At 40.3% G+C, this 22,202-nt stretch overlaps 2 protein-coding genes across 4 annotated transcripts in view; both read left to right on the top strand.

Moving 5' to 3' along the window:
• The window catches only part of CRYZL1 (crystallin zeta like 1), a 35,917-nt gene extending 25,792 nt beyond the window's left edge, over positions 1 to 10,125 (top strand). For all 3 annotated transcript variants that reach the window (XM_068973412.1, XM_068973406.1, XM_068973421.1), the window contains 6 exons: positions 1,038 to 1,149; positions 3,391 to 3,489; positions 5,155 to 5,276; positions 6,743 to 6,848; positions 9,220 to 9,265; positions 9,795 to 10,125. In XM_068973412.1, the coding sequence (XP_068829513.1) occupies positions 1,038 to 1,149; positions 3,391 to 3,489; positions 5,155 to 5,276; positions 6,743 to 6,848; positions 9,220 to 9,265; positions 9,795 to 9,894 (585 nt within the window). In that variant the 3' untranslated portion in view covers positions 9,895 to 10,125. The remainder of the gene's footprint in view (positions 1 to 1,037; positions 1,150 to 3,390; positions 3,490 to 5,154; positions 5,277 to 6,742; positions 6,849 to 9,219; positions 9,266 to 9,794) is intronic.
• Positions 10,126 to 10,911: 786 nt separating this feature from the next.
• On the top strand, positions 10,912 to 21,523 carry DONSON (DNA replication fork stabilization factor DONSON). Its single transcript, XM_068977514.1, has 10 exons — positions 10,912 to 11,223; positions 11,967 to 12,047; positions 13,124 to 13,327; positions 14,254 to 14,432; positions 15,641 to 15,819; positions 16,442 to 16,523; positions 16,632 to 16,736; positions 17,565 to 17,763; positions 18,951 to 19,163; positions 20,757 to 21,523. The coding sequence occupies exons 1-10, from the start codon at positions 10,912 to 10,914 to the stop codon at positions 20,892 to 20,894; spliced, it is 1,692 nt and encodes a 563-aa protein (XP_068833615.1). The 3' UTR covers positions 20,895 to 21,523.
• The last annotated feature ends 679 nt before the right edge of the window (positions 21,524 to 22,202 follow it).

Consider the following 22,202-nt stretch of genomic DNA (forward strand, 5'->3'; position numbering starts at 1 on the left):
CACTACAATACTGTAATTAGCCTCCAATTAAATAAATTAAATTTTTCAAAAAAGACCAAAATAGGATAAACTTAGGAAATTGAGAAATGGGCCATCCACTTACTAATACAATGTATTGCCAGTTAACTTATTCACTGACTTCCTATACCAAACTCCGATTTTCTAAAATAAGCAGCTTTTATCAATAGATAGTGTTTAGTTTCTTACTGCTTTGAATCTGCTAGTACTTTAAAAAAGCAGATAAGCCATTTTTATTCATGCCTGTTACACAAAACTTGAGATAGCTCCTAATCTTTGAAGCTAGACCCAGGTCTCCCTATTTTGTATCATATCCCTCATAATTACACTTATGTGATTAATGTGTTTCATTTATAAATATCACACAAGATCAAAACTACTAATTTAAACATGTTACATATATGTAGTGATGTATAAACACCATGTTTATACATGATATATAAACATCAAAATATGAAGACACTAAAAGATTACATAAAAATCTAAAAATGTTAGATTTTGTTGATGAAAATGATTTTTCTTTGGAAAAAAAAGGCACAGTCTTCGTTGGCTTCAGCCCTGTGCCCAACATCAAGGTAGTAGTTATTTCCCTGAACTTACCCACAGGTCAGCAAAAGGATGGAACTTTTGAAGTGCTTTGATTTTCAAAGAGAGGTTGCTGGACTTGTATATGTACCATATAATTAGCTTAGTACATTATGCTGACCAGCCCCTTAATGGCCCATTTTTCTCTTTCCAAGGCCGTGTTCTGAATTCAGCCTGCCTGTCCTTGAGGTTATGTGCTACAGTCAGACTGGCTTGGAGCCTGTAGCACACACAGCTTTTCCTTGAGGCAGAGTCTATCAGTGTTTCCCTTTCTAATAAGCTTGTCCTATTTTTTTCTTTGTATCAGACAAGATTTTTAAATATACTGAAGTAGAAGTAAACTGTTACTCTTTATTGAAAAACAACCTTGCAGATGAATTAGACACAGCCTCCGCCCTCTCTCTGTAACCCCATTGTGTATTTCCCACACACAGACACTTGGTACAATAGCCATTCAGTTAGCACACCACAGAGGAGCCAAAGTGATCTCAACAGCCTGCAGCCTTGAAGACAAGCAGTTTCTTGAAAGATTTAGGCCTCCTATAGGTAAGTAACAGTACTCAACAGACTTTAATACATAAAATTTTGAAGAGATACCATATCACCTTGAAAACTCCACTTGTAAAACAAACTGCAAAATGCCAAATGCGTGTCATTTTTAAAATGCACTTAGTTCCTGTGCTAAGTCCAAGGTTACATAAGTTTACATGGCAATTATTTGGGTTTTTCTGTTGTTGTTTTCTTTTGGCCACTCAGTGTGGCACGTGGATCTTAGTTCTCCAGGGAGAGGACCCACGCCCCTCTGCTGTGCGAGCACTAGACCCCTAGGGAAGTCCCAGTTATTTTTCAGAGTTTTTTCTTCTTTGCCCCGTTGTTATCAACTTAGTCAAGTTTGAATTAGGTGAACTTTGACACAGTTCAGAAACACCTGATGCCTCTTTAATTTTTTTAGTCAATAAGTCAAATTTTTCTATCACTTTTTGTTTCTCAACCTCTTTTACCCGGTGATATGTACCTAAAGGGGCCCACAGAGAATGAGATGGTTGGATGGCATCACCAATTCAATGGACATGAGTTTGAGGAAACTCCAGGAGATGGTAAAGGATAGGGAAGCCTGGCGTGCTGCAGTTCGTGGGGTTGCAAAGAGTTGGATACAACTTAGTGACTGAACAACAAATGTCCCTAAAGTTGCCTGTTTCCTGTGATTTGCTGGGATGGGAGATGAGCCAGTTAAACAGAAACCCAGGTCATGTATAGTTTAGGATAAACAGGATATGTCATCAGCTGGGGAGCTCTTGAAAGGACTGAACCTATCCCAAAAGCAATGAACATGGGAAAGAGAAAGAAAATAGAGATTGACAGAATAGAGATGGGAATGGAATTTAGTAGACTGGAGGTAACAGAATTAACCTTGGAGATTAACAGATGAAGAGAAGAGCAGAGTGTAAGGGCCCACAGGAAGGAAAGTAAGATTCACTGGGTGTTAATATGAATGATAGTTCCTTAAATCCTCAACAACCCTATGTCAGAATTTAGTTTGTCCAAGGATGTGCCAGGGTGTGTACCACTAGGCCTGGAATGGGATTTGAACCCAGGCCTGTCTAACAGTAAAGCCTGGGTTATTTCTATGGTTGGGTTATTTCCATGGTTATGTTATGCTTTGGGCAGATAACCAAGAAATGGAAAAAAGATTGAAACAGGGATTGAGAAAGGAGGGAGATAAGAAAAAAGGAAAAAAAGAAGAGATTGAAAATGGAGGGGAGGAGCATAAATAGTACTGCGGACAAGGAGCAGTTTCCTCTTGGTTAGCCCTGCCCTTCCCTTCGGTCTCCCCACACCCACCCCCAAGACTTCAGTCAGTACTGGACTGACTACACCTTGAATCTGAGCAGCTCTGAGCAGAATTCTCTGAAATGAGAAGGTATTCAAAGATACAAAAATGAAATAGATGTATCTTCATTTCCCAATTCAAATTCTGAGGTTTTAAAAAAAATATTTATTTGGTTGCATCAGCCCTTAGTTGTAGCATGTGGGATCTAAGTAGATCCCTGACCAGGGATTGAACCTGGTCTCCCTGCTTTGGGAGCAGTGGTCTAGCCGCTGGACCACCAGGGAAGTCCCCAAATTCTGAGATCTTTTTGTTCTCATTGGCTTGTTCTCTTAATATAGTACTTTAAAACAACCAGTTACAGTTAGTTTTATTTTCACTAACTCTGCTTAGAATAATCCTGTTTTGTTTTTTCACCTTCAGGAATTTTTGTTTTGTTTTGTTTTGGAGGGCAAGTCAGGGGATGCCGGTATGGGTTGCGATTTCTGTGACTGAGAAAGGATAAAACTGCCTCTAGTAGAGAAGTACCAAATCCAGAATAGATCTTTGTACTTTTGAGCTCTGAACTCTATTAAATCTGAACATTCTTAGGAAATTGTTTAATCTTTCAGTTCATATCTATATAGGTACATTTGTGGTTTAGAGAGTCTCAGTTCTGGCAAAACACCCTTTAGCTATAAAGAACAGTCCTCTGTGTCAACAGATCAACCTTGGAATATGTTATCTATAGAATGCTCATATTTTAATTTATTGACTATACCAGTTTCTTCATTTAAATTCACCCTTACCAACACTGGGGTAGATGAGTGAAAAACAGGATAATTCAGATTCAATAATTGCTTCAACCATTTAATTCACTTCGGAGACAAGAAATTTATTTGCTTTTCTTGCTCTTCCTCTGGGAGCTGTGTTGATCACATAGAGAACAGTACAATCGCCTGACTTCCTGTCCTTTGCAGCTCGAGTGATCGATGTGTCTAACGGGAAAGCCCATGTGGCTGAAAGCTGTTTAGAAGAAACAGGTGGTCTCGGAGTGGACATTGTCCTAGATGCTGGAGGTGGGCACTTTACTAAATCAGGAGTCTCTGTCATTTTTTAATTGTGATGGATAAATTTCTGGGAAAAAACAGAACCAGGAAGTAATTACTTACATATTTATTAAGTTGAGGTCGAGAGTTTTTTTATTTAACTTTTTGAATTGGAGCCTCTTCATTTTATTCCCATTTTAAGCACTGTCAGAAGAGAGAACATGATTACCTTTTAAAAAAGTATGCATGCATGCTTAGTTGCTTCAGTCATGTCCGACTCTGCAACCCTATGGGCTATGGCCCACCAAGCTCCTCTGTCCAGGCAGGAATACTGGAATGAGTTCCTATGCCCTCATCCCCGAGATCTTCCCAGCTCGGGGACTGAACCCTTGTCTCACGTCTCCTGCATTAGCAGGCCAGTTCTTTACTGCTGGGGGCTTTCCTGGTGGTTCAGTTGGTGAAGAACCCACCTGCAATGTGGGAGATTTGGGTTCAGTCCCTGGGTTGGGAAGATCCTCTGGAGAAGGGAGCGGCTGCCCACTCCAGTATGCTGGCCTGGAGAATTGCATGGACTGTGTAGTCCATGGGGTCTCAGAGACTGAGTGACTTTCACTTTCACTTCTTTACCGAAGGTACCACCTGGGAAGCCCTTTGAAGTCTAGGCATGGGCATTTAAGCATCTCTACAAGAAGCCTGGGGCCTCCCTGGTTGTGCTTGTGGTGGTTGTGCTCAGGCACTCAGTCACGTCTGACTCCTTGTGAGCAGCAGCCCGCCACGCTCTTCTGTCCATGGTATTTTCCAGGCAAAAATACTGGAGTGGATTGCAACCTGCCAGAGGGCTTTTCCTGACCCAGGGATCGAACCTGCGTCTCCTGCATTGGCAGGCGGATTCTTTACGGGTTCAGAGGTTCTTGGACTAGTTCAGGTCTCAGTCAGTCACTTGTTTCTGCTATGGATGGCTGCCCTCTGTAGGATGGTGAGCCTCTACAGTCCCTTTTTGGAAATTAGAGAATTTTTTTGCATTTTACCATCCTTGAACTTTTGTAGTTTAACCAATAGCTATTTAACACCAAATCTCTACACACTTAGGTAGTGCCACTGCACTTAAGAATAGGTTTCACAAGCCTGCCAAGGGATTCTATTTATATTTTGTTAGAATTTATCTTCTAAGATCATAACAAATGGAGCTATGGCCATAGCTGTTTCTTTAGCCAGCATTTTCAATATTTGAAATTAACTCAGAAAAATTTTTCAGTAGAAGTGAATGTATAGTTCATTAACTTTTCAAATGGACATTTCAATAAGTAGGAGATCATTACGTCAAAGTAGGACATTCTTGAATCTATGAGTTCCTTACTTAGGAGTCAGCTTTTCCCAGAGTATTAAGCTATCAGTGGTATGACTGAAATGGTCAGACTTAGTGGTGTGTGTTGTTATCTTGTCTGATTTTCAGATTGAAAGAGACGTTTTATCTTTAGTTATCTCATTTATAATTAAATCTAAAGTAAATTTTATGAACAGTTTTAATGCAAAAGTGTATTTTAAGGTGTCTGAATACATGTTACCTTGTTCTAAGAAAAATGCTTCCTTGTTACATTAAAAGTAAACAACTAGTTTGAAGAATAAATTTTTATCAGATTACTATAAAATATATGTTCTCTCCCTCTCTTTCTTTTTCAACAATTCTTCCGTAAGTGAGGTTATATAATAAAGATGACGAACCAGCTGAAAAATTACAACTACTACCACATAAACATGATATCATCACCCTTCTTGGTGTTGGAGGCCATTGGGTAACAACAGAAGAAAACCTGCAGGTATTATCAGAAACAATAAAGCATTACTATTCCACCAATAGGATATAATTAACAAAGAATAATGCCACGTCTTTTAGCACGGTGTGGCTAAATTTGTATAAATTTTTAATTATTTCCTATTTTTAAAGAAATATAGCTTTTATTTTTTTTAACTTTAGCTGTTGGCCAAGATGTTGAAGTATAGTTGAAATATAGCAGAGTTCACTTAACTTTTATTTAGTGGTTTGGAAATAGTGACTTCTAAATTTTTTAATAGTATTTCAAATAAGATTTTTTTCCCTAGTAACAAACATCATGTTGACATATACTTAGCAAAATATTACTATATAAAATGACAATTTCTTAATTATTCAAATTAGAATTTACTCTATGTGTGTGTGTGTGTGTGTGTAGTCTTCCATTTTTACATTTCTTCCAGTTTTACATTTCTCAGCAAAATTCAGGGATTTTTATTATGGTGATATTCACACACCAGAATTCTTACGTTCCAGTCTTCGATGATTTTCTAACATCCTCTTGAAAACGACTGGTGAGTAGCAGCTAGAAATCTCACACACACCATACACACTCACACACTGGTGAATAGCAGCTAGAAATCTCACACACACTCACACACTGGTGAATAGCAGCTAGAAATCTCACACACACTCACACACTGGTGAACAGCAGCTAGAAATCTCACACACACCACACACACTCACACACTGGTGAATAGCAGCTAGAAATCTCACACACACTCACACACTGGTGAATAGCAGCTAGAAATCTCACACACACCACACACACTCACACACTGGTGAGTGGCAGCTAGAAATCTCACACACTGGTGAATAGCAGCTAGAAATCTCACACACACACACACTGGTGAGTGGCAGCTAGAAATCTCACACAAACACACACACACACTGGTGAACAGCAGCTAGAAATCACACATACACACACACACACAGATGAGTAGCAGCTAGAAATCTCACACACATACACTGGTGAGTAGCAGCTAGAAATCTCACACACACACACACACAGGTGAGTAGCAGCTAGAAATCACACATACACACACGTACTTGAGTAGCAGCTAGAAATCTCTCTCACACACACACTGGTGAGTAGCAGCTAGAAATCACACACGCACACACACACGTGAGTAGCAGCTAGAAATCTCACACACACACGTGAGTAGCAGCTAGAAATCTCTCTCACTCACACACACACACACAGACACCCTAATACCACTTTATCACCTCTGGATTGGCCTTGCATTTTGACCTTGCTGTTTCATAATTTTGGACAATGAATTAGAAAAGAAAACATTACAGTGTACATACTGTTACTAAAGTCTATGTGCCGATTACTTGCGATTTGGGTATTACTTACTTTGTGTAAAAATTTTTCTGACCTAAGATACCAATCATTCTCCTGCTATTAAACTCACAGTAACTGAGCGTTCTTTGTGCATTTTATCCAAGCTGGATCCTCCAGATAGTCATTGCCTTTTCCTCAAGGGAGCAGCAGTGGCTTTCCTTAATGATGAAGTTTGGAATCTGTCAAATGTACAACAGGGAAAGTATCTTTATATCCTTTTTCCTACGGATTTGAATTTCTGGCTTGAAATGTACCTTGTATTCTCATCATTAAATTCTTTAATAATGGTAATAGCTAGTTCCAAGTGTGTTATAGGTACTTATTTAAATATGAAAACAACCGTGTGAAATTTAAGTACTATTATTATCCCTCTGTCACGAGTAAAGAAGCAGAAGGATAAAAGGTTAATACACACCCAAGGATGCAGCTGGCAAGTGCCAGGACAGGAACCACCCAAGCTGTCTCGCTCGTTTCTGAAGGAGAAATCAAACTATAGGAGACTTGGAAAAATTTACTTCACTTTATTCTGGCCTCAAGGAAATCAGAGGTCACCTTAAGAGACTACATCTGTACTCCTATGGTGGCACCACTGCGCAAAACATTCCAGAATATTCATCTACAGTAAAGAGTTGGGGGGGGGGGGTTTAAGAATATCAGTGCTAGGAAATCTTTATCAAAGAAAGATGGATTGATTATTTTTAATGGAAGTGATTCAGTAACAAATCAAGTGTAAAACTGAATCATTCCATTTTAGTAAAAGTAATCAAGTTTTCTTGAGACTCTGAAAGCAGTTCTGAAAGAAAGGTCCAAACCTCTTTAGAGCAGGGTCAATTTAAGAATAAACATTTTGTTTCTGAGATGCCTGTCTTAAAGGCAGCTGTACCTGGTAAAACTTTTATTATTAATATAATGGATAAATATTAATACATTCTCATTACTTAATAGAGTATAATTGTGCATGAAGAGACTAACGTCTCACTGAATATCATTATTTTTATCAAACGCGCATTGTTGCATAGGCGTGCTATGTACAAGGCCAGCCTCCTCTAAAATCTATGGCAAGCTTATTTCAGAGCCTTCAAATAATAGTATTTAATTAGTATATTGCATATTTTGAGTTTTAAAGAGTTCATTTCAAAACCAGAACATCCCCTTAATGTAGTGAATGTGTGTGTTTAAAGTATTTTTGATTAAATATTTTCCTATTAAATTTGGAATAAACTTAATTTTTAACTCTCTAAAAGAATTATTTAAACTTCAGCTTTAAATAATGAAATGTCCAATAACATTGTAATTCTCAAGAATACCATGGGATGTTAATTACAGAGACACTGTATTAAAAGTAACACAAGTTAGCATGTTTTGAATCTTACATATCTGAAGGCAGGCTGGCTGCCTCTGCCTGCATTACTTAATTCTCTCAACTGCTCTCCTTTCCCCCACACCATAAGATTTTAACCTATCTGACAAACCCATGGACCAAGGTGAAATATGACATGTTTAAGAAATGTTAAATTTTCAAAAATCAGAAATACATATTTATACACACACACACACAGACACACACACTCTCTTACACATACCATTGGCAATTTCATTAACAGAAGAAAGCGAATTTGCAGTAACAAACAGTGAATCAGTATTCTTTAGGTCCTTTTAAAAATATCTTTAAAGCAGCTTATGTTTCTGTTTTCTCCCTTACATTTCCTAAAGTCCTGAGTCAAACTTTAGTCCTCATTTGTGCAACCCCACCTCAACTGCATCACACGTGAGCCAGTTGATGCTTATGATTTAGATAGAGATAGCCTTCCAATTGTGTGATTATACATCATAAATAATTCTCCTGTACTATCAGTTAGGCGATGACACCCTACTCCAGTACTCTTGCCTGGAAAATCCCATGGATGGAGAAGCCTGGTAGGCTGCAGTCCATGGGGTCCCTAGGAGTCGGACACGACTGAGCGACTTCCCTTTCACTTTTCACTTTCATGCATTGGAGAAGAAAATGACAACCCACTCCAGTGTTCTTGCCTGGACAATCCCAGGGACCGGAGAGCCTGGTGGGCTGCCGTCTATGGGGTCGCACAGAGTCAGACACGACTGAAGCAACTTAGCAGCAGCAGCAGCAATTATATTGACTCTCAGTTCTAATATTATTTCAATTAAATGACTAAAGAGTTTTAAATTTTATACTGTTTATTATTTACATATATTAGATGCAGAGATTATTAATTTTCTTGCATACATATATCAACTAGCTTAATAAATGTGCACCTAAAGTAAGAAATATAAGTGCTAAAATTTTTAACTAAAAATTCTATTAATACCGTCCACTTGGGATAACACTAGTCATTACTTAAGGAGAAACATTAGGCTTCTTTCATCACTTGTCCTTTGAAGTTTTATGCTCTACTATGTCACTCTCTCTCAAATCACTTCCCCCATTTTCCTGGTTTAGAGGTAGACTTGGACGGCTTACATAATTTGTTATAAAAATAGGTGGCCTGCCTAGCATCCTCTGCTTATCAGATAGTTTTATTTATTCTTTTGCATTGTCACCTTAACAGTCTTTTCCAGCTACGTATCTTAAAAGATGTGATGGAGAAGTTATCAACTGGTGTTTTTAGGTATGCTAAACAACCAAATCATTGTTCTTGTTTATTTTTCTGTTCTCCAAGAGAGAAAATGGGCATTCCCATTTTTGTTTCAGCTTTCTCAGTATACTTGTTGCCACCAAATGTTACATTTTGCTTAGATAAACAGCTGCTGTGTATCCTGTGATACACCATTAAGTAATTACTCCCTAAGATATAAGTGGTTCATGAGTTTTCTTTACTGCATTCCATACTGTATCAGCCCCTTCACTTATCCGCATCACCCCTCCCAAAGCAGTTTGAAATAGCCCATAGGTAGACAGGAGGGAAAAGTACAATTTTTTTCAGCTGAATCTGTTTATCAAAAAAGAGGAATTAAAAAAGGGAATGGAGAGAATGGGTATTCTCCCCTTTCAAAATCTAACCACTTTTAATAGTGGAAATATTAATGGACAAATTTTATTTAAAGTAATAGAGTTGAACTACAGCAATTGTCAACTACCCTGCTGTGCACTCTCCTCATCCTTAACTAGACATTTCTAATAATTTCATTTTTCCTCAGACCTCAGTTGGATGAACCCATTCCACTATACGAGGCAAAAGTTACCATGGAAGTTGTTCAGAAAAACCAAGGAAGAAAGAAGCAAGTTGTTCATTTTTAATATTCTCTCTCAGACCTCAGTTGGATGAACCAGTTCCAGTATTTGAAGCCAGAGCTTCCTTGGAGATTGTTCATAAAAGTCAAGGAACCTAAAAGCAAGTTTTGTGTTTTTAAACATATTTTCCTGCTGAAACAAGATGCTCATTTATTTGAAGTATTTGAAAAAAATTATCGTACAGACGGTCGAGACAGTTGTAAAATTTAACATCTAAAGGGAATATTCTGAAAGCCTTTTAAAGTATTGTCCCTGTATATTTGCCTCTCATAAATTCTTTACATGAAGAAAAATTGTCATCGGAATCCACACTATGTCGACCAAGCTGTTGGGAGTCTTGCTATGTCAAAATACTTTTCTGATCAGCTCTTTTCTCAGTACTTACCCTCTTTAAACATCCTTTGCTGTCGTAATTTAATACTTGGAATATATTTTCAAGTATCAAAGGATCTAGCCAAGAGAAAGCTAAATTTTTTTTTTTTTACTTCAAGTATTCATTCACTCCAGGGTTTCCTCAGGATGGAACCAGAGCAACACTAACGCGCCTGTGACCTCTACAGTGTTTGCGTGAATGGCTGCAGCGGCGATGCCGGCTGGGGCCGCTTTGGGGTCGGGAGGGGAGGCCCAGGCCCCTCTGCAGCCCTGGACGTCGCCACTGAGCTCCGGAAGCTTACCGAAGCGGCAGCTCAAGTGTGACGTCTCCTTTCTTCCTGGCGCCTCGCTGCGGATTTAAATAGCACTCGGCTCTCCCGGCGCGCTTCCCAAACACCTAGCCTTGGGATGTCAGGCTTGCGCGCCCGGAGAACGTCCTGGGACACGCGACAGCAGCGCGTCTCCCGCCACGGGAGGCACATGGCGGGGGCGGGCCCGCGCGAACGTGAGAGGCTCTGGGTCGGGGGGCCGCGCGAGGGCCCCATCGCGCACGCGCCGTGAGCGGCTCGGGGGCGGGGTCACGGCGGAGGCGGAGCCCGGGCGCGCGGGAAGCGCCTGCCGGGCCGGCCCCCTCGGCCTCCGCAGCGCGTCATGGCCGTGTCTGTGCCCGGCTATTCGCCCAGTTTCAAAAGGCCTCCCGAGACACTGCGGCTGCGACGGAAAAGGGGTCGGAGCCTCGGCGCCGCCTCGTCGCCCGCGGAGCGGCCCGAGCCGGCGACCCGCCGCGCCGCCCGAGCGGCCGGGCTGCCCCTCCGCCCGTTCCCGGAGGCGGGTAGAGGCGGCGGCGGCGGCGGCCCGGCAGGGGCCCGAAGGAACCCCTTCGCCCGCCTGGACAACCGGCCATGGGACGCCTGCGAGCCTCCCGAGGGCCCGCCCCGCGGCCAGCAGGAGGCGCCGGGCCCGGTGAGTGTCCTCGCGCCTGGGAGCCGCGGGGGCTCTCGTAACAGTCCGGGGGTCGATTCGGCCTGAAGTAGGGCTGGCGGGCTCTCGCGTCCCGGGAGGGAAATGGGCACCGAGTTGAAGTCGTCCGCGGCCTCAGGGTGCCCGGGGGTGGGGGGCGGCGTGAAGTCCGCTCCGCGAGCGGCCGCGGGGCGTGCGGGGCTGGCCGGTCCCGAGGAGCGGACCCTGCATCTCCCGCGCTCCCGTCCGGTGCCCGGCCTGCGGAGCCTAGGCGGCCGCCGTGGGGTGGAAAGGGTGAGAGGTCAGTGGGCGGGTGGCTCCGAGTCGTCCTGGAGCCACCCGGTGAAGGCCCCCGTTTGAGGGGAAGAATACAGGACCCTCTTTCCTGCGGCATTCAGTGCGTCCCTTCTTTCGCCTTACAAATTATTCTGGATTTGGAGGAATGGTAAGGATTGATCAGGGGGTCAGAATTTACCCCATGAATGATTTGTCTTATTCCAAAACCTTTTGGCTCTTTTGAGTTGAGATTATTGATCATTGAGTTATCAGTTGTGCAGACCACCTGCCTTCTTCCCCGTGCATTTTGATGGTTAAAGTTCAGACACAGAGCTGAAGTGACACTCTGATTTGGGCTCCTGTGAATTCCTGGGCTTATTAAGAAACTTGTATGCCAGGTGAAGTTCTGCAGGTTTAAAGCGAACTCCAGCATCATTTAGAATTTAAAAGGACCATTTTTTTCACCTCAGTTTTTAGATTTTAATCAAGAAAATGATTTGCTCTGGGAAGAGAAGGTTCCTGAAAGAACAGCCATTACAGAATTACACCAGGTAATACTTTTGAAATGTCATTAGAGTGTATGTTTTTATAAATTCAGACTGCTGAGAAGCATTTTACTTGGAAAATCGTTTACCAGAGAGCCCTGTGTGATCATTTCTACTATACTTGAAAGGACCGCCAGCATCAGCCTTGATAAAGGACTTTGTATGTAGTAGTAACAGTTTATCATGGCACCAGTGCTAAAGCAGATGTAGAGGTGAGGTTTCTTTTTCATAGGTAGTGACAAGTCCAACACATCACTCAGAACTAGTGCCTCCAGGCTTATCCCACCCTGAATCTTCAAACCAAGTCCCCAGATGAGTTCCACAGCTGGTGGCATATCACTAAACCTCCGTCCTACTCCCTCAACACCACATGCTGCTCTCGACCCCATTCCTCAGCTACTTCCTTGGTGATGGTTTGTCCAGAGGGGAGCAGACTAGGAGAGTTCCCCCAAGACCCAGTCTCCCTTCCTTGCAAGTAAATGGCCTTCAGGTCGGTTGGAAATGGTTCCCCCTTCCCTATTATTTTTAAATAGCATCACTTAAAAGAGTCATTTTAACGTGGAGAACAGTGACTGGACAGCAGACTGTTTGGGGGAAATGTTTGAGGCAGCGGATGCTTCTTCAACCAGCCTGAGAGGCTGATCAGAGGCCAGATTCCCTGCAAGGAGCAGCTTGGCCCTGGCTCCAGAGTTTGGGAAGCTAAAAATGCTTGGAAGATTTATGTTTTGACAGCAGTATCAATAGCAGATTTTTAAAAATTATGATCATGAAAATAGTATTTCTTTTGCGACTAAACTATGTATAACTATAATAAAAGGTGAAAACTGCCTTTCCAACACTACCACCACCCCCAACAACAACAAATTCCCACTTTCCAGAGGCAACATCACTGCTAATGGTTTAGTATAGCTCTTTCTGGATGCTTTCACAGTGTGTAATTAGTTTCCAGTGTTATTTATTGTACAGTTCATAACATTTTGAGATTTCAGTAATCATGAGCATGTTTCGTGGATGACTCCTGTAGATGGAAGGGTTTTTTCCTTAGTACTCTACTAATTTTTGTGTTCTTTGTTTTCTAAAAGACTCCTCATGTATCATTCTCCGAATCTGATATTCCACCCTCAGAAAGTACTGAGTTACCTGTGGACTGGAGCATTAAAACACGACTTCTTTTCACCTCTTCTCAACCCTTTACCTGGGCAGATCATTTGAAAGCCCAGGAAGAGGCTCAAGGTATCATCCAGCATTGCAGGGCAACAGAAGTTACTTTGCCTCAAAGTATACAGGTAATCCTGTGAGAAAATAGCTAATGCTTTAAAGTAACAAATGAAGTATAAGAAGTACTTCTCTGCAAACTGTCAGCGATATTTCCTTCCATTAAGTTTTTCTTTGGACATTTAAGACACAGAGAAGTGGGAAATTATTTTTATTTTCCAAATGCCGCACTCGTATACTTTTTAGAATCATACTGAGTAACTGTCTTAAATTTATAGACCTGTCCTGAGAATTACTCGTTGTTGCAGGCAAGAATTGTTTGAACTGAACTATTCATTTTAAGGCCTTTTGCGAAAAAAAAAAAAATAGAGGGAAATGAAAAGCAATTGAGGAGTAGGATTGCAAAGAGATTTTACTGGTTTTCTCATATACTGTATACTGCGTTTTTTAAATGCGCTCTTACCCGCCTGGGCAACAGTCTGTTGTAAATTTAGTAGAGTTAATGAGTTCTAGAAAGGTTTTTGAAAATGTAATTACCATTACTTTCAAGCAGCTCAACTCAAACCAGGTTAAAAGAGATTACCTTGGTTACCTCTTTTTTAATCAGTAGATCCCGGTGATTTGTGATTGGGACTATCTGTTTTTACTGGCTACTTTTGAAAGCGTTTTGAGGCAAAGGAGTTTAATATAGTGTTACTTAAACACACGCACCTCTGCCCTGGTGGTAAAAAATGATCATCATTGTTCTCAAGGATGGTGGAGACAGGCAAATGTTCCTCTCTATGTCCAGGTGTCCTTTCTGATATGTGGGTTAACAGACTGCAGTTGCTGGCAAGGAAGGTTTTCCCGAACAATAATAAACTACACTTTAGCTTCTGTAACTGTTGTTAACACATTGTTACAGAAGAATTAATGTTTGGTATATTCAATGTCTTTTTAATTAAATTCTGTGTTTCTAATGGGGCAAAAACTGTCCAATACCATCTTTGGATTTTAGGATCCCAAACTCTCCATGGAGCTCCGCTGTGCTTTCCAGCAGAGCCTCATCTATTGGCTCCACCCTGCCTTGTCTTGGCTGCCATTGTTCCCTCGTATCGGAGCTGACAGAAAAACGGCTGGAAAGACAACTCCATGGTCAAATGATGACACCCTGCAACACGTGTTAATGAGTGACTGGTAAGATGAATAAAAATTTGTGAATCTCATAGTGAATTTTCATTTTAGCAGTATTCTTTCCTTATTTATGATGTGTAATTGGACATTAGTTGATGGATTTCTCTGTCCTTCTGAATTATTTTATTAAAATGTTAATGATTAACTGCTGGAGAAGACTCTTGAGAGTCTGTTGAACAGCACGGAGATCCAGCCAGTCCATCCTAAAGGAAATCAACCCTGAATATTCATTGGAAGGACTGATGTTGAAGCTCCAATATTTCGGCCACCTGATGCTAAGAGCCGGCTCATTGGCAAAGACCCTGATGCTGGGAAAGATTGAAGGCATAAGAAGGGAGCAGTAGAGGATGCATTGGTTCCATAGCATCACTGACTCAATGAATGTGAATTTGAGTAAACTCCCGAAGATAGTGAAGGACAGGGCAACCTGGCATGCATAGTCCACGGGGTCACAAAGAGTCGGACATGACTTAGCGACTGAAAAACAACAGCCATGACTACCAATTTAAACTGATTTAAATTGTTTACTTTTGGGGAATTCCCTGGCAGTCCACTGGTTAGGGCTCGTAGCCCAAGTTAAGTCCTGGTTAGGGAACTGAGATCCTGCATTTTGCATGGTGCAGGCCACTCCCTGCCAAAATTTTTTTTTCTCAAATTGTTTACTTGTTTAGCTCTTATTCACTCCTTTTCCCCCCCTCTGGCTGCACTGCAAAGCTTGTGGGATCTTAGTTCCCCAACCAGGGTTAGAACCCATGCAACCCTGCAGTGGAAGCCAGGAGTACTAACCACTAGGCTGACAGGAAATTTCCAGCTCTTATTCTCTTTATGTAGTTATAGAATGTATATAAGTGTTTGATGACTATATAGAGACATAATTCTTCAATATTACTCCTTGTTAGTGGCTGTGTTTCTTCTCATCAGTAGAAGCTACTTATTAAAAGTCAGCAACCCGATATCAACTGCTTTGTCTAAAGAAAAAATGGCAAGCATTTAAATGTTAAATGCTACTTGTTAAAGTATTTAGAATTCATCAGTGAGTCCCGTGACCAATTTCAGTCCTTTAAAAAGCCAAGTTCTATGTCATGGGAAAAATTCAGACCATTATCTGTAATAATTGTGTTTAAAATCAGGTGAGGATCAAGTGATATAAAAATTTTCAACATTGAATTGACATTTTAATAATTCCTAAAGAAAAATATTTTTCTTCATAGGTCTGTGAGCTTTACTTCTCTATATAACCTGCTGAAGACAAAACTTTGCCCTTATTTCTACGTTTGTACCTATCAGTTTACTATCCTGTTCCGTGCAGCAGGATTAGCAGGAGATGATGTCATCACAGCTCTCATATCTCCTACAACTAGAGGTATAAGAGAAGCAATGAAAAACGAAGGTAAAACTATACCTTTAAAGTGAGAATCCAAACTGTAAACACCTTTACAGTTAAAATTTGAACTGTCTTCTAACAGTTGAATTATCTTCTACAACTTTTATCTTGTTACTTTAAAAATTACTTCATTTCTTCACTTTGTTGTTTTTTTTTTTTAGCATTTAATTATCTGTTGTACATAGCTTTAAGTTACATTCCCTTTCTTGTCTCTAAACATATATGAAGCTGAAAAGTCCCAATCTGAATATACTCCTGTAGAATTTCTTTTATAGTACAGATTATCTACACTCTTCTAATAACTTGATTAATAAACTTTGTCAACACATTAGTAGATCATGAAGTCTGTTCAGTGGACTTATTCAGTACTTTTTTAAAAAAGGAAATAGAGTAATATATACTCGATGAAAGATTACCAAGTGTAGTGAGAATATATATTGTCCAGAACCATTTGTTTCAAGGAGATACTTGGGTATTGTGAGCTGCTGTCAAGAAAGCATGGAAAACACTGCCTTAGTGATCAAGTGTAGAAACTCATTTTCAAATATTCTCTACAAGTCAACAAGACTGTTAATTCTTTCAGAGTATATTAAATATAACACAGTTACACTTTTCTTTTCTCATGTAGGTATTGAGTTTTCTCTGCCTTTAATAAAAGAAAATGGCCCTGAGAAGAGGAAAGCATCTGGAACAAGCTTGCAACATGGGGAGTATGTGATTAAGATAACCTTTTACATCATCCATGTGCCTTAAGGATTCAATGTTGAGGAAACAGCGTTATGAAATGTGAACCCTAACTAACTGTAGCAATGTCCTAGGGAGCAAGCCGTCAGTGATGAGGATGAAGAAGAAGGTTTTTCCTGGCTGGAAGAGATGGGTGTGCAAGATAAAATTAAAAAACCAGACGTACTTTCTATCAAGCTGTATCCTTTCAGTTACTGTTAACTCAGATTGATTTTCATTGAATTCAGTTAGTAAGCAATGTAACTTTTTTTGTTTTTTTTTGATGAGGATGTCGGATCTTAGTTCCCTGACCAGGGATCGAATCTCTGCCCCCTGTAGTGGAAGGTCAGAGTCCTAACCACTGGACCACTAGGGAATTCTCTTGAGCAATGTAATATTGACTGGAAGTTTTCTTTTACTTTTATCTTAAAGTATCCTTAAGATCATATTCAAACTTAACTTCCCCACATGACATTAAAAAGCAAACCCGTAAGAGCAGTAAAACAAGAAGAATCGAAGTTTTTTTAAGTAAAAATATTCCATTTGGGGGAGGGGAATGGAATGGATTTTTGACTAAAGAAATTCATTTTTCTCAGGAATATCAATTTCTAGCAGATTCAGATGGTCATAAAGAAATGATTTTGATTATTAGGATGCCTTATAATTGCAAGGGCTTCCCTGGCAGCTCAGATGGTAAAGAATCTGCCTGCAGTCAGGAGACTTGGGTTCAATCTCTGGGTCGAGAAGATTCCCCTGGAGAAGGAAATGGCAACCCACTTCAATACTCGTGCCTGGAGAATCCCATGAACAGCGTAGCTGGCAGGCTACAGTCCATGGGGTCGCAAAGAGTCGGACCTGACTGAGCGACTAACACTTTCACTTCACTTTCATGATTGCAGTGAAGAGAATTAGCAAGAGCATTTCATTTGGAGTAGGGAAAAGGGTTGCTGGTGAGTCAAGATTAAGATAACTGCTGTTACTGTTGGTATGGGATTTGTATTTGTAATTTCCTTGATTGTCATGTTCAGGCGTAAAGAGATACATGAAGTACAAATGGATCACAGACCAGAGTCTGTTGTGTTGGTGAAGGGAACGAATACCTTTACACTGCTAAATTTTTTGATCAACTGTAAGAGTTTAATTGCTACCTCAGGTCCACAGGCAGGACTTCCACCAACCCTCTTATCCCCAGTAGCTTTCCGAGGTGCCACAATGCAAATGCTTAAGGTAATAAAAAGGAAATAAATTGGGTACTAATTGTCATCACCTAACTTCCAAAGACATATTTCCCCCTTTTTTGATAGGATGAATTCTTGGTTTTTTTAATAGCTCAGCTTCTTTATAGGGGCTTTCCTGGTAGCTAAGTGGTAAAGAATCTGCCTGCAATGCAAGAGACACGGATTTCAGTTCCTGGGTCAGAAAGATCCCCTGGAGGAGGAAATGGCAACCCCCACCAGTATTCTTATCTGAAGAATCCCATGGACAGAGGATCCTGGAAGGCTACAGTTCATGGGGTCATAGAGTTGTAAAGAGTCAGACACAACTGAGTGACTAAACCACAACTTTTTTACAGGGTGCACATTTTATTTGCTGCGAGTAAAAAAATTCCTTGATATAAAGTTGTTTCAAAGGAATTATATGAACTATATTAATTATTTGAAATGTTGTATTTGAATTATTGCCATAGGAAAAGTTGCTTAATTTCATTTCATCTTTCTGAACCACTGAAAGAGCCAACCAGGAATCTTACGTTAAATTACATTATTGTTTAGTCACTAACTCGTCTCTAGCTCTTTGTGACCCCATGGACTGCAGCCTCACCAAGCTCCTCTGCCCATGGGATTTTTCCAGGCAAGTATACTGTGAGTTGGTTGCCATTTCCTTCTCCACGGGATCTTCCCGACCTAGGGATCAAACCCGCATCTCCTCCCTTGGCAGGTGGATTCTTTACCACTGAGCCACGGGGGAAGCCCCATGTTCAAATTATAGGAGGTCTCAAAAACTGGATCATGGTTAAGTGAAAAGAATCCCTCTCCATATTGTTGAAGAAATATACATGCAGTTTTGATGTGAATTACATGGTGAATAACAGCAACAGAATCTTTTTTTTTCCCTAATATTATGCATTGAATGTGCATTTAAGAAACCACGAAGGATACCATAACTAGAAGTTATTTTCTCTAGAACTAGTACTTCCATTGACAGTCTCATAATTTGGAGGAGGATGCTGGAAGCTGAGAATTTCTGAAGAGGTTTACTCAACAAAACTTTCTTGTGGTGGACCTTATGAACTACTTTTGTTCCCTAACTGTTAAAGAGAAGAATACCCAAATGAGAAGTTATTGATCACATTTTTAGCTGGGGACAAAAGCTTGAGAGATGGTACCATAACTTTCTTTAAAATTTTATTCAAGGCTCGAAGTGTGAATGTGAAGACACAAGGTCTTTCTGGATACAGAAATCAGTTTAGTTTGGAGATTACAGGCCCCATTATGCCTCACGCTCTACACTCTGTGACGATGCTACTCCAGTCTTCACAGAATGGGTCGTTTTCTGCAGGACTGTATACACATGAACCAACTGCTGTATTTAATATCTGCCCACCAAAGGATAAAGTAGTGGATAAGGTAAGTAGACAGTGGGTAAACAAATCTAGTTGTTGTCTTCTCAAACTACATAAAAGTGAAAGTCGCTCCATCCTGTCTGACTCTTTGTGACCCCATGGACCATAGTCCATGGAATTCTCTAGGCCAGAATACTGGAGTGGGTAGTCTTTCCCTTCTCCAGGGGATCTTCCCAACCCAGGGATCGAACCCAGGTCTCCTGCATTCTGGCAGATTCTTTACCAACAGAGCTATCAGAGAAACTCTCAAATTACATGGATGGAGGAAATCAGTCATTTGTGATGAGCCAAACTGATGTTCTAAGTTATTAAACTGTACTAAGTATTAATTAGCAAGGGGAAGGGAAAAATGACTTTTTTTGAGGAGATAAATTCTATGAATTCACACTGTTGTAGGCAACATTTACTGAAGAACTTCCCTAACAAAAGGCGTGTTATTTTCATTGTCCTTTCGGATGCAGAACTGCCTGATTCCTTTTATAAATTATTATTGGAAGATTAATAATTATGGATGTTATTTAACCCCCGTGCCTTTTTTCTATGTTAAGTTTTTCTTAGATGCTGGGGGGAGGTGGGGGAGAGTGCTACTTGGTAAGTTTCACATGATAAAAAAGTTTCTAGATATGTATCACACACTTTAAAAACTGAAGTATCAGTTCAATTGCTCAGTCTTGTCCGACTCTTTGCAACCCCATGAATCGCAGCACACAAGGCCTCCCTGTTCATCACCAACTCCAGCAGTTCAAACTCATGTCCATCGAGTCCGTGATGCCATCCAGCCATCTCGTCCTTTGTCGTCCCCTTTTCCTCCTGCCCCCAATCCCTCCCAGCATCTGAGTCTTTTCCAGTGAGTCAACTCGTCACATGAGGTGGCCAAAGTACTGGAGTTTCAGCTTTAGCATCATTCCTTCCAAAGAAATCCCAGGGCTGATCTTGCAGTCCAAGGGACTCTCAAGGGTCTTCTCCAACACCACAGTTCAAAAGCATCAATTCTTGGGCGCTCAGCTTTCTTCACAGTCCAACTCTCACATCCATACGTGACGACTGGAAAAACCATAGCCTTGACTAGATGGACCTTTGTTGGCAAAGTAATATCTCTGCTTTTCAGTTTGCTATCTAGGTTGGTCATCTTTTCTTCCAAGGAGTAAGCGTCTTTTAATTTCATGGCTGCAGTCACCATCTGCAGTGATTTTGGAGCACAAAGATGAAAGTCTGACTGTTTCCCCATCTATTTGCCATGAAATGATGGGACCAGATGCCAGTTTTCTGAATGTTGAGCTTTATGCCAACTTTCACTTTCATCAAGAGGCTTTTTAGCTACTCTTTGCTTTCTGCATTTGCCTTTAATTTTGAACATGTAGATTTTTATTTATAAGGCCTTTTAAACTTAGCAGTTTGCCAGACTTGTAAAAATAACCAAAATTAGTATTTGGAGATGCTGTCATTGTGTAGAAATTCTCAGGGTGAGCTTCTCTTGATCATGATAAATTTGCCTTTGTAATCATCAATGAGGCATCTGTCAAAGACCCCATGTTAATTTTTAAAACTCAGTGTTCAGACTCATGCTTTTTACTGACTTCCTTACAAATTTTCACAGGAGGCTGTTCACGAGGAGCTTGCCAACTGTGGATTGCACCCTAAAACTTTGGACCACCTTTGTCAAACACCAATCCTGGGAAAATTGTCCTTACGGCATGTGGAAATGAGTGACTACATTTATAATTGGAGATCCTGAACACCAAAGTAAGCCTAAAAGGAATCTGTGAGGAAAAAAACCCTTCTAGCACGGAAATTCAAGATTCTTATACCTTTGGCTTTAAAGTTCACTTTGGAAGTCACCCAGATGTTTACAATTATTATTCTTTCACAGTAACTTTTTATTACATGCACTAAGCTTAAGAGTAGGATTAAGGTTTTAAAAATCATTTTGTTTTTACTCTTTTGATGGAGAGAAAACTTTTTAAAAACCTGAATGAAAATTCTAGGTCCATTAATTATAAATGGTAGAAAAATAAGTGTTTCATTGCAAATGGAAATTGAGGCTTAGTATCAATTATCTTCAGAGATTGTGAGTAACAGCATCAGGGCAAAACTAACAGTTGGCTTAGGAGACAGTCAGCTTATCTACTGGGCTGATTGATGGTGCTTCCACCTTAGCTGGTTTCCTGCCTGTTTATGATTCCTCTGTTCTCAAATACTTGTTTTAATGCGTGTTCATTCCGATTAGGGTATTTTGTATTCCGTAAAGAATAGGGTCAAGAGTTGTAAAGTTCGCTCAGCTGTCATAACAAAGCAGTATTTAATATGTTCTTGTAGGTTATTTGTGTGTGTGTATATATATATACATATATAATTCAAATTTTCTTAAATAAAAGTGCTTAGAAATCAAAAGCATTGGGTAAAGAAGTAACAGTAGTAAAGAAGTATGTGTTCACTTTGTAATCCAGAAAATAAAACACCACATTTATTCCAGAGAAGTTTATATTTGGGCCTTAAGCTTTTGAAAATAAAGTTTAGAGACATAGCATATGAATACCACTGTAATACACATGAAATACTCTATCAGACCCTAAAAATTAACATAAACTTAAACTTTCTCATAGTCAACAAAATAGTGGCTGGGTGCCAATTTTATTAGATAAGTTGGTTACAGCATTTTAATTATCATTTTACTTCTATCTAGGTGTAGCTGAAATTCAAAATGCACATCAAAGTAAAACTATATCACAACTCAATGCCATACTAAATGTACTTGGCCTCTGCAGTAAAATTCTAGTCAGACTTCATTTTGACTCCCTTCTCATTCACGGCCCAAGTGGCTCTGACAGAAACGCAGGACTTTGTGCTGATCATCACACAACATACCACTGTCTTTTTTTATAACCTCTACAAAATTTTAAAGGGGAGGTGGTGGCATTAGCCCTGTGGAACAGATCTTGCTTGATTAACTCAGTAACACTGGCCCAGTATCTGTCCAGCAGAACCCATTGTGAACTAGTACAAGGTGCACAGCCCTTCACTGATTACAGGCAAGTGTTACAGC

This window comes from Capricornis sumatraensis, chromosome 1, assembly GCF_032405125.1.
Source record: "Capricornis sumatraensis isolate serow.1 chromosome 1, serow.2, whole genome shotgun sequence".
NCBI lineage: Eukaryota > Metazoa > Chordata > Mammalia > Artiodactyla > Bovidae > Capricornis > Capricornis sumatraensis.